At 44.1% G+C, this 13,431-nt stretch overlaps 1 protein-coding gene across 2 annotated transcripts in view; it reads right to left on the minus strand.

Annotated features, from left to right (window-relative positions):
- The window catches only part of LOC116938257 (uncharacterized), a 33,259-nt gene extending 20,913 nt beyond the window's left edge, over window positions 1-12,346 (minus strand). The window contains exons 1-5 of one of the 2 annotated variants that reach the window (XM_076064147.1): window positions 12,179-12,346; window positions 8,029-8,222; window positions 4,998-5,091; window positions 4,412-4,540; window positions 2,575-2,688 (exon numbers count right to left, since the gene is read on the minus strand). In XM_076064147.1, the coding sequence (XP_075920262.1) occupies window positions 2,575-2,688; window positions 4,412-4,540; window positions 4,998-5,091; window positions 8,029-8,085 (394 nt within the window). In that variant the 5' untranslated portion in view covers window positions 8,086-8,222; window positions 12,179-12,346. The remainder of the gene's footprint in view (window positions 1-2,574; window positions 2,689-4,411; window positions 4,541-4,997; window positions 5,092-8,028; window positions 8,223-12,178) is intronic. The other variant, XM_076064148.1, reaches the window with a different exon arrangement.
- Window positions 12,347-13,431: the final 1,085 nt, after the last annotated feature.

Consider the following 13,431-nt stretch of genomic DNA (forward strand, 5'->3'; position numbering starts at 1 on the left):
TGCGGTGTGAGTGGACTATTGGCCATGGGAGATAATGACAGGGGAATCAGCCTACAGTGTGAATGCACTGGCGGCCACGGGAGGTAATGACAGGGGTATCAGTTGAGTGTGAAGGGACTGGTGGCTACGGGAATGATTGAGAAGGGAGCATGGTCAGGTCACGAAAGAGGACAGTAGAGTCTGCTGTGGAGCTAGCATCCAGAGTGAGCGAGAATGATCGAGAAGGGGGGCGTGGCCTCGGTTTGTATATAAAGGAGATGCTCAGGAGACTCGGGGCTGTTGCCTGATGTCAAGTGAACGTGTCTTGAATAAAGTCCCATCTCAAGAGAAGTGTGCCAAGTCGTCATTACAAATGTGTAATGGGTTCAACTGAGTCGCAGATGTAGACTTTGGAGGCAATACATTTATTTAGTTCCAACACATGGGATAACTTCCCCTTAACAGAATAACAACCTTATGTGGTGACCACCTGGCTAACTACACTCATGATTACGTAACTGCTACTATGGACCAGGACCAACGACTTCGGCCCGGGTCCACGTGTTGGAGACTCGTTGGATGGAGATTGTAGATGAAGGGTTTTTTTCCTGGATGAACAACAACCCTGATCCCTCTTGGGACCCGGCTTATATTCTCTGTGTCATGGCCAGTTTCGCCCTTGGCCACGTCCACCTTCCAGAATTATTGGGAGGTTCTGGGTCCCAACCACGTGACCCCCCCTAGGCCCCTCTTGGGGCCCCTCTGTCAACTTAGCCGGTCACGTGTCCTCCGGGGTCAACCAAAATGCTATGGCCTCACACAACCCTATCCTTCAGTCGGCACCCACACACCCTATCCTGCAGGGTTGCCATTGCACTTAAAGCGTGGTGCCATCCAGGGCTCTTATGCAGCACACACCGTGCTCCTCTAGGGCCGGTACTGCACCCACAGCATTGAGACATCCAGTAATGTCACTACAAATGTATAATAATTCCCTATCCGTGACCCACTGGACTTCAGTATTTGCGAGTGTACATGGTGCCAGACCACCAATACCTCCTCGGCTACCCACTTAGTCCTCAAGTCATGCAGTGATCCCACTAGGAACTCGCTATTGTGCAGGTTTACTTTATACTTACAATCCACTCGTTTATACATTTAGGTATGAACAAGTCGACTGAGTTGCATAAAATTCAGGAAAGTGTTGTGGCTCGTGTTCTCCAAAATGATAACTGTGCATTGCTATCAAACACCTGCATCTACTGAGTCAACCTCCTAAGCTCATCAACATCACCACCACCCTCCATCAGAGTAAAATCATCATCCAAGGTAGTTACAAAAAACACATGGTTGTTTATAACTATTTTTTTTCCAGGTAAGGCCCACTTGTCAGATATGACTTGGCCACAAATGATAGCTCAATGGAGTGGCTTATCGAGGGGTAATTTAACGCAGCCAAATCATCTAAATGCATGTTTCTAAATGTGGAGGTGAAAAACCTGAGTACCCAGAGAAAAATCCATCTGACCACGGGGAGAACATCCAAACTCCAAATATACAGGTGTCTGGGTTGGGATCGAACCCCCGACCTTACGTATACCAGGCAAGGAACCACTGGGGTGACCACTCGTACAATGAACGTCACCCCATTTTTCCGATTGGAACTAGGTTTCTGCATGAGCGAATTCTGCAATCGGGTGCATTTTCAAGAACAAATCCCTCGTGAATAGAGAGAGGGTTTTTCTGTGTACCTCAAATTTTGCGTAATTGGAAGCCAACACACTTGGCACACTCTTTTAGGAACAATATCACGGATCTCTAATGTTCAGTGTGAACAATATGCAATGTAGTATTTATGGATAATATACCCATAATATTAATTAATGTGGTTGCTGGATTCGAACCCTGAACTTCTGCAACGACGCATTACCACTTAGCCATTCAAATTAAGATTGACGTGAGTTGGTGAGGAGAGGCGGTGATGTCATGAGACGTCGGGGTGGTGAGTAGAAGGGTTTATGACGCCACGCGGGATTTGGGTGCAGCAGGGAGAGGGGGTGAATAATTGTCATTTCTTTTCCGGATACAGTTTAACAGAGATAAAAATCTATATTTCTGTATGAAATAATCAGTTTACGAAATCATCAGAGTCTGTACATATTTGCCATCTTCTTACCATAGACATTCTGCGGGTTCCTAATAGTTAAATAATAGCAATGCTCACCTGATTTAAATAAGGCATTCAATACCCAGCGTATGCCTGAGGTCGCTGCATTTTGGTTCCACTGATTCTGCTACTGATAGTGATAAAGACGATGCTAGGTATGATGATTATGCTGTCTCAAAGTTGTGAGTTGTAAATGAAACGTGCACAATGAATCCTGTTTTGGATTTCACCTTTCAAAAAAGATAATTTTACAGTTACTCTTGGTCATATTCACATTCAAACACGAGTCTGTATTTTGCCTTCATTCCTATGCAGCGAGCGTCTGCTATTTCAGTTACCAGACTGTTGTTGCTTTGACTGTCAAGATAACAAATCAACGTCTCTACTGCATAACTGATGGCACCGGTTCCAGTGGCTGGTTAGCTCACCTGTGTGGGGATTTTCATGGAGACAAATCCCTGAGCCAGGGTCTCTCTTGAGCCCCTGAATGCACTGACACACGGTGTCCTGGGCCACGGAGCAGGTGTGAGCCACCTCCTCATCTGCAATGAGAAGCATCACATCAAACCACTAACCTCTCCATTCAAACCAAAGTCAATTTAATAGTTTTGTTTTTGCATCATCAGTCACTAAATGAGAGGAAACAATGGTTGCCAGTTTGCTGCACATATAGAAATATCTATAACAATAAGCATATCATTTAAGACTGGGAAAGAAAAGTAACCACTGCTGTGTAAGGTTAGCACACTGAACTTGTAAGCCAGAGGTCACTGGTTACATTAATAATTATCATTGTGGAATTAGAGAGCGCCATCTAGGAGGTTACAAGGGGTTCCTGCATGGCCACCGCTGGGTAACCGGTATCCAATCCTAAGCGGGGATTCCATCTGGGCCAAAGGTAACGGGCAGAGTTGGAGAGAATAAACGGGAACCATCGGGAGGGTTCCACGAGGGGGCGTGGCTGAAGGTGGAGCTTAGCTCCGCCAAGAGGGATATAAGCGGAGGCAGGAGAGGACTCGGGGTCGGTGTGGGAAGCGTCGGGTCAGGACTGCATCGCTGCTCAACCTCTCCTCGCCGACGACCATGTGGCGAACTCCCAGTGAAGCAGCCGCTCCTCCCGGCACGCCGACAGCCAGCGGCAGTATCGGAGAGAGAGGGAGGCGTGCCACGACGGTGGACATAGAACGGCTCGTCAACGGCAGTAGAGAGAGAAAGGGAAAGGAGAGAGGAAGAGAGAGTGGAGATGTGCAGAGATTCTATAACTAAAAAGACGCCAATCAACAGTTGTCGTGATAGTGGTTTATTACAAATGTAAAAACAAAATGCCTCTGTCCACCCCGCACAATGCCATGTATCGTGAGACATCAATATATTCTCACATTGACTATTCAACTTAAGAAAAATTACTTATTAAAAATACAAAACGTAAAATAGTTAAACTGATAGGCTGGTGTTTCATGCTAACACCCTTGGAGTTACCATTGAGAGGTGGAATACCTCTTCCAAGACGTCTGGGCAGTGTGGCAGTCGGCCAAATACCCTCTAGAGGGGCTGTCGTGGGCAATAACAAAATAGTATGCTAACCTCTTCCAAGATAGCTGGTCTTCTTGGAAGAGTAGGCCACATATCTGGTAATTAATTGCTAAAATAGTTACCAGTTTTGATTTGACAACCCTTGGCGGAATGCAGACGACTGTGATTTGACCATTTTCAGAGGTTCTATTCATGTTATCCAATATGTACCTGAGAAAAAATCCAAGAAATATAGTCCTCTTTGTCCCCTGTTGAGGTTGTTTGTTCATACTTCACCACACAGAGCAGGTTGGTAAAGGTGAGGAACATAGATGTAGGAAAATACTACAGAAATAATACAGTCCAATTGATTTTGCTGCACTCCTCAGTACGTAGCCCTGTAGCGGTCTATATCACGAGTTATATGCATGGTTGACCCCCACTTAAGCACTTTCCAGCCTGAAACTTGTTTAGCTTCTGATATCTGATGAGATCAGTTACATACCCGAGAATGTGTCATTGGCAGGACATTATTAATTGCTACAGATTCACAAACCAGGATATCAGCACTGCTGATATCTTGGTCTGTTTGATATCCTGTTTTGTTTCTTCACTGTACACCCCAAATATAACTTATCTGCCTTATTACAAGATGCTGATGGCACTATTGAAATATAATGCATACAAAGAGATAAATCTCAAAAACACACAATGCAGATATGGCAGTAACCTACTTGCTGTGCTGTCATTTACCTTGTCCGCAACTGCTGCACGGTGCACACTTCTCCTCATGGTTGACTCTGCTCATGAAGCTGCCCTCAGGGCATAGATCACACCCCGCGTTCCTTTTATTAGCTGCACAGTCGAACATCTTGTATGTCCCTGGAGGACAACGCAGCGTGAGCAGGCCAAGACAAAATACTTCACTTTTGTATTGGTGCTGGACTAAACGTCCAAGCAGGAACTGATTCTTTGGGAGACAGAGTGGACAAACTTTAAGCACGCTCCTTTTAGGAACAATGCATCAACTCGATGCATATTGTTGTGTTTTTTTTATTTATTACAAATTAACCCGTCTGGTGGGGCCACTGGAATGGCACTACCAATTGGAGTTCCTTCACACATCTGTAGTGCGTCAACCTGGCCACCAAACAGGCACCTGAGTGCCATGCTTTTTGTTTCACACAGCAGTAGGGGTAGGGCAACGGTTCTCAACCTGTCTGCATAGTCATGAAAAGTTCTCCACGGACTTCTGCTGTTTTCAATGTTATCGTGACAATCGAATGTCAAGGGGAGGGAAGTGTTATGACCCTGGATGGCCACGTCTGTGTTGCTTTACCTGCAGGGCACAGCTCACAACAGATGCCTCGTTGTGATTTGTAGAATCCATCACCGCACTCCTTGGCAAGAGACAATTTGTGCAGTAAAGAGATCTGCAGAACGGATCCATACAGAATGGTTGGGCAATCAGGCGGAGGAACTGAACAGCAATACGATCCAGCTAAATGAATCATAAATATGCGCCGTCTGCTTCACTCATATTAAAGATGCCCTGACATTCGCACCTTCAATTAGCACGGTTGGATGCGTAGGGTGTAAAAGAAGTTCAACCAACATACGTAATTTGAAAGGAACCGGCCATTGTATGACGTGCCACAATCTAAATTTACCAAATGTAAATTACCTGCTATACTCAATTGGGGAAAGCACCAATCATTGCCCCCGACTGACAAACTAATGCCCATTTGTAGGCCAGGTGCTGAGTTACCTTGTGATGTGTTTATGTTGCCTATAATTTACACTCCTGTCATGTTTTTCTATATCTTGCAATTTCACGCCTGTCCTTGTCACGGCTGGTGGAAGGGCCTCAACTACTGGGAGCTCCAGGGGGTATTTGTCGACTCTTCCATGCTCACCAAACGTCTTGGAAGAGGTAGGGGAATTCCCAATTCAACCCATCACATCATCTTTTTCCTATCAAGGATGTGTATATATCGTCTTATGAATAACTTGAGACCTGACGATCAGACTTAACTGCGATGAACTCATTTACACTGCTGGGTGGACAGAGGTGGTGGTGTAGATTTAAATTGAGCCACAGACCACTGTATGGAATGTTCAGTGTGCTCACGACTACACCATGACAGCCCCCTTATTTTATCAGTTAAAAAAGTACAAATCTTCGTGCCCTTGACATTTATATATTTGTTGCAAAGTGACAATCAGTTATTTTATGTTTTAGCAGTTACCAGGAATGCAACAAATACCCTAATTTCCCTCACAAATTCAGCAAATATATTAAGATCCATCAGCCTGTTGGCTCTTCAGACAAATTATATCCTTTTAAAGCTTGACTGCAAGGATTCATCTTATTTGGTTCTTTCAGTAAAGTCACGTAGAATGAGAATAAAATAATAAGATAAAAAATAAAATTATCACGACGTTTCGGCCACAACACAAGTGGCCATCTTCAGGTGAAAGGAGCAAACCCATTGTAGCTCTGTCGTCCCGACAGGTTTGCTCCTTTCACTTGAAGAAGGCCACTTGTGTTGTGGCCGAAACGTCGTGAGAATTTTATTGTTTTATTTTATTATTTTATTCTCATTCTACGTGACTTTACCGAAAGAACCAAAGAAGATAAATTCTACCCAGTTGTATTTGTTAAAGCAAGAACACTGTGGAGCGGTTTGAACTTCTGGTTAACATCAGCAGGCAGGCTTTTTAACAAATGGAGCAATATACTACATATAAACTATTGGGCCCTGGTCAACACAATAACTAATGAAGTGTATACCCTCATCATGAATTGGCATGAAACATTAAAGATAAACGCAACGATACACAAAGCTACAATCTCTTTTCACATTGATGTAAAACTATTGTAACGGTTTAGTCTATTGGCCTATTGGCTTTCCATACCAATTATGATTGGTGGATTACACAGAGATTGTTGTGTGCAGAGAGACAAACTTGCTGCGCTCTGAGGAGCCACATTATTTTCTGACCACTGAACATTGCACTCATGCAGCATTGTCTAGATCCACTGCCTGCTGAGACTCTCATCCATGCCGTTATTCTTGCTTGGACTACTGTGACTCATTCTTCCATGGTCCAGGTTACAGATGATTCAGAATGATTCTCTAAAGCTCCTCAACCATAGACACAAACGTGGTCGCATCACGCCAATACTGCATTCTCTCCACTGGCTTTCTGCCAAATCTCAGATTCACTGAAATATTGCAGTGACTGTTGTTCTATTCGTCATGATCTTGCCCCTGTCTCTTACCTCTTCCCTCTCATCTCACTATGTTCATCGCCACGCACTCTCCTACTCGTCCCTACTCATCTCACCATTTCTCCCCTCCATGCAGTCTCCTACCTCCCATCAAACCACTCTCCTACCTCTGCACTCCCATCTCTCTTCCTGAAGTTCACAAACTTAACACTGAACGTATAATTTACTGTCTTGCCATATGGTACAAGAACAAGCCAATAGGTATTACATCTCAGTAGACCGTCTCCTAGATGTACGTCAGCTCTCTCTATATTAGCCTAATTAAAATCAGTTATTTTTCCATTACCAGTAAATGGATGAATAAAAAAGTTACTGGATTACCAAACGCATAAATGTCTTGAAAAATAATCAAAACAGTTTTACTTTTATAACCGACAATTGAAGGAGCTACCGTGGTGTAGTGGAAACTTATTGGCCATTCACAGGCGGCTGTGTGGTGCCATAAATTTTAATAACATGCAGTCAACTCTCAATTGCAATGTACAACGCGTTGATAGGGTAGTGGTGCTACAAGTTGATGTAGGGTGGGTATGGAGACATTTGGGGACCGTATGGGAGGTCAGTGGTGCTGTGGTGGTGAGTGTATGTGACTGGTGGGGTGTGGAAGAGGGTGTTGCTGTATGCTGATGAGTGATGGGGTGTAGAGGTGATTGGTGCTGTGTGGAAGGGAGTGGTCATGTATGGAGGTGAGTTGAAAACCTGGTTTAGTCACAGTTCAGCCTATATTTGTCTCTATGCGAGTCGGTGTCTCTGTATAATTGTATTCCTCTGTGTCACTCTCTGAGTTTATGTGACTCTATGTCACTCTATGGGTCTCCATAGAAGGGCATAGGTATCCGTGCGAGTATGCATCTTTGTGTGAGCCCAAGCATTTTGTTGTGAATCTTTGTGTCTCTGTGCGAATATATGGATCTCAATATAGAAATACAGATTTCGATATAAGTCGTTGGTGACAGGGCTTGAGTATCCGGTTAAACCGCAGGTGGCTGAAACCTTGATATGAACCCAGGACCTCAGCGACACGTGAACCCTTTAACTGACAAATGACTGAGACAATGTGAGTGGTCGTCCTCACCATGAGGAGAAGTTTTACTCCCATCGTGAGCCCCGTTGGGTTTCTCCGCGAGGTCATGATACTCCGCTCTCCACGCCGCAGATGCTCAAACTCCTCCGTCGCTTGTCCAGCTCGTGTCCAGCTCTCAATGTGAATCCAGACAGTGCGACCTTAATTTACCGGCCTCGACGTTTTGCTGCATTCTTTGCAAGCATCTGTTGAAAAGAAAATCACTCTGGATTATTATTTCGAATTATTGGATCAGGTCAAGACAACGCTTGATGGTGGTTGCAAATGAAGTAGTTTTAAATGATTGTGTTGTTGAGCACATGCCCAATATCCCAATAGGTTGCCAACAATACCATAGTGAGACTGTAATTTGTTGATAACTAAAGGGGGATAAACCATGCCTCCTCAGTCAAGGAATCATGGTTGGGTAGCAGAACGCCCAATAAAATCATGAAAAAGAGTAATAGAAGGAAAGTTCATCCGATGAGGCGACTATAGATCATTGGCAAGTCTATAGGTACATGGAATCAAGTCTAGATTTGAAGCTTTCGTGACTGCAAGGATCCATACTCTTTGGTTCTATTCGGTAAAGTTACGTGACTTTACCGAATAGAACCAAAGAGTATGGAATCAAGTAGCCAGAGGGCCCAGATGAACGGGCTAGCAAAGACTCAATGCTCGTAATGATGGTTAATATATTTCAAAATTACATCGTGAACACGATGTAACAGATGTTTCATCTATGGTCATGACATCTGCCTTGAGTGGGTCGTTGAGTGAGTGTGACCTGCAGTGTGGTGATTGAAGAGGGAACGGATGAGACAACAGGGGCATTCTGGTAGACCGAGACCTCAACATGGATGGAAGGATCGATGAGTGAAGTTCACGGGAACACTAAAAATGATAGTGGTAGCGATAGAAGAGTGATACGGAGGTGACTGACGAGTAAAGCAGGAACTGAGAGCTCCAACCCAAATGTGACAATTCCAAATTTGGCCGAATTTGTACTTTGTACAGTAATCATTGTTTCCGATTTACAAAAAGAATGTGGCACGGAAAATAAAGGCTTTGTTGCCTCGTATATGAGTATGTTGAAATTGTTTTGCATCGTATGTAGCCAACCGTGCTCAATCGGAAGTAGGATTGTTGTGTCAACCATATTAGTGGATATGAATATTATTATTCTTAGCTCTTTCGGTAAAGTCACGTTGAAGGGAAACAATAAAATAATAAAATATATATTATTGTTAAACATGATGGATGCGAGTATTGCATTATATCATTGACTTTACTTGATATTGTTGCCATTTATATGAAACTAGCGGTAAGTACCCGGCGTTGCCCGGGCGAAAAAGGCACACACACACACATTGACTTACACACAGACATCTACACACACACATAGAAACCCATCGACTTACACGCACACACACACACACATATGGACTCACACACACAGACATCGACTTAAGAGACACACATTTAGTTACACACACAAATCGACTCACACACACACACGTCGACTTACACACACATATGGACTCACAAACACACATACATAGACTGACACACACATTGACCTCCACACACATATGGACTTACAAAGACACACATATCGACTAAAAGACACATGGACTTACACACACACATGAACTGACACATACACATTGACTCACACACAGACACATGGATCTACACACACACATGGACGTACACAGACACATATCGACGCGCACACATATGGACTGTCACACACACTATACCTTCTCTACTGCTGTACCACTACACCTTCTTTACTGCTGTACCACCACACCTTCTCTACTGCTGTACCACTACATCGTCTCTACTGCTGTACCACTGCATCTTCTACACTGCTGTACCACTGCACCTACTCCACTGCTGTACCACTACGCCTTCTCCACTGCTGTACCACTACACCTTCTCTACTGCAATACCACTACACCTTTGCTGTACCACTACACCTTCTCCACTGCTGTACCACTACACCTTCTCTACTGCTGTACCACTACACCTTCTACACTGCAATACCACCACACCTTCTCCACTGCTGTACCACTACACCTTCTCTACTGCTGTACCACTACACCTTCTCTTCTGTTGTACTACTACACCTTCTCTACTGCTGTACCACTACACCTTCTCTACTGCTGTACCACTACACCTTCTCTACTGCTGTACCACTACACCTTCTCTACTGCTGTACCACTACACCTTCTCTACTGCTGTACCACTACACCTTCTCTACTGCTGTACCACTTCACCTTCTCTACTGCTGTACCAGTACACCTTCTCTACTGCTGTACCACTACACCTTCTCTGCTGTTGTACCACTACACCTTCTCCACTGCTGTACCAGTACACCTTCTCTACTGCTGTACCACTACACCTTCTACACTGCTGTACCACTAAACGGTCTCTACTGCTGTACCACTACACCTTCTCTACTGCTGTACCAGTACACCTTCTCTACTGCTGTACCACTACACCTTCTCTACTGCTGTACCACTACACCTTCTCTACTGTTGTACCACTACACCTTCTCTACTGCTGTAACGCTACACCTTCTCTAATGCTGTACCACTACACCATCTCTACTGCTGTACCACTACACCTTCTCTCCTGCTGTACCACTACATCTTCTCTACTGCTGTACCACTACACCTTCTCCACTGCTGTACCACTACACCTGCTCTACTGCTGTACCACTACACCTTCTCTCCTGCTGTACCACTACACCTTCTCCACTGCTGTACCACTACACCTTCTCCACTGCTGTACCACTACACCATCTCTACTGCTGTACCACTACACCTTCTCTCCTGCTGTACCACTACATCTTCTCTACTGCTGTACCACTACACCTTCTCCACTGCTGTACCACTACACCTTCTCTACTGCTGTACCACTACACCTTCTCCACTGCTGTACCACTACACCTTCTCCACTGCTGTGCCACTACACCTTCTCTACTGCTGTACCACTACACCTTCTCTACTGCTGTACCACTTCACCTTCTACACTGCTGTACCACTACACGGTCTCTACTGCTGTAACACTACACATTCTCTACTGCTGTACCACAACACATTCTCTTCTGCTGTACCACTAGACCTTCTCCATTGCTGTACCACTGCACCTTCTTCACAGCAGTATAAAATATATAGTTAAAATGCATATGCACGCATCCTTTATTCAACCCCTGAAATGTGCTTATACCCAAATAAATAACGTGCTGACCCATAAGAGGTTCATCTTCTTTGGTTCTTTCGGTAAAGTCACGTAGAATGAAAATAAAATAATAAATTGATAAAATAAAATAACACAATAATATTCTCACGACGTTTCGGCCACAACACAAGCGGCCTTCATCAGGTGAAGGGGACGAGACTGTCTGGAGGACAGCGCTGGAGTGGTGTCCTCCAGACAGTCTCGTCCCCTTCACCTGATGAAGGCCGCTTGTGTTGTGGCTGAAACGTCGTGAGAATATCATTGTGTTATTTTATTTTATCAATTTATTATTTTATTCTCATTCTACGTGACTTTACCGAAAGAACCAAAGAAGATGAATCCTCACAGTCACGGAAGCTTTAAACAATAAGAGGTTTTTTTGGTTAGATCGCATAAATATATAAATGTGTTGTTAAAATCCGCCACCACCCAACACAGCCAACTTGTAAGGGTTGTTACGTAAACATGGCAATTCGTCAATAGTACCACACACCGGTGTGTTGGAGAGCCAAGCCACAACATTTACAATCTAAGTACAACGTTTCGCCAGTAATTACAACTATCTAATCTGAGTACTCCAACACACCGGTGTGCTGTACTAGTGACGAATTGGCCACGTTTTGTTTCCGTGACAAACCTTACTAGTTGGATGTGTCGGGTGGTGGCAAGTTTTAACGACACATTTATATAGTTATGCCATCTAACCCCAAAAAAACTCTATTATGGATGATATTGGTCGCGAAAGACTACGTGTTAAAACGTGCTGCCCCATGTCACTCCAACACGTGTCGTGCTAAGAACATGAGACGTAACATTAACCATCACATGCCATGAGCGATCAACTGCTGGATGAAGACTTCCCAGAGCCATAACCATCTCTCACGGATCTGCGACGCGAGAATCCTCCCAGTACCTGCACACGGGATGATTTCATCGCTCCATCTCCTCTCAGACTTATTTTGTTCTTGGTTGCCTCACGTACTTTGGAGTTGTACGGCGCTGCGACACTCAAAAGAGCCTCGCATTGCAGAACGCTGCTGCTGCTGTGTAGAGAGGCGTCGAGAAACGACTGACACCTCTCCCTTTCAACGGCCAAACCGGTTCTGTGGGATTTTTCCCCACATTTCATGAGGGTGTGGGCGAGTGCCGATGGGTTGTGTAAATATTACACAGGTTCTAGATTTGAAGCTTTCGTGACTGCAAGGATCCATACTCTTTGGTTCTCTTCGGTAAAGTCACGTAGGTAAAAAATAAAACAACAAAAATCACGACGTTTCAGCCACAACACAAGTAGCCTTCTTCAGGTGAAGGAACAGAACTGTCGGGACGACAGAGCTTCAATGAACGCTGCTAAGATTCGTGGCGTCTTTTTAAGCTGGGTGAGAGAAGTGAGGCACTTTGTTAAAGGAGTTTACATATCAAACATGAGAATTTAGCATTGAAATACCTGAGGGATTAGCTTGTGACTGGTTACAGAAATAGCTATGTTCAAGTCAAAGTTTACACATCCACAGAAGCACCTAGTACATGGGCGCCAAAGGGGCTGCGCTACCCAACTATCATACAGTAAACCGATGTGAAAAAACTAAGTCTAAATTACATCAATATAATAAATGTACTCAATATATTCTTCAATAAGCTGAGCTATTAACAGCAACTGGGTATACACTTCGATGGTGTGAAAAGGGAATTTTAAGAGCTGCGAATGTTTGGGGTACCACTACTTGAAAAAAAATATACTGTACCATTGAAAATTAGTTTAATGTTTGGTTCGATTTAGAACATCTTTCCAATGGTTGCTTAATTTGAAACCATCTTCTCGGTTGAAATTGTGTCTGTATTTGTAAATCTGAATTGCCTCGTCAACAAATCTCTGATAAAACCCGTGGGTTTGCAAAGAACCTTGGTATCGGAGAAAATTATATCGTGATCACCCACAGCGTTGTAACAGTGATCAGCTACGGCAGAAGAATTCGTTCTGCCGTGTTTCAAATCTGATTTGTGCTCGCGAATTCGGTCAGAGACATGTCCCTTAGTCTCCCCGATATAGCAATCGCCGCAGGTACAACTCAATTTGTAAACCCCGGGGTACTGTAAATCAGGAATGACATCCTTCACGGATGGGATCAGATCACGAATTTTGTGTACTGTATTGAACCGGACCTG

This window comes from Petromyzon marinus, unplaced genomic scaffold (assembly GCF_048934315.1).
Source record: "Petromyzon marinus isolate PM22_M1 ecotype Great Lakes invasive population unplaced genomic scaffold, UKy_Petmar_22M1.pri1.0 PM_Scaffold_34, whole genome shotgun sequence".
NCBI classification, from domain to species: domain Eukaryota; kingdom Metazoa; phylum Chordata; class Hyperoartia; order Petromyzontiformes; family Petromyzontidae; genus Petromyzon; species Petromyzon marinus.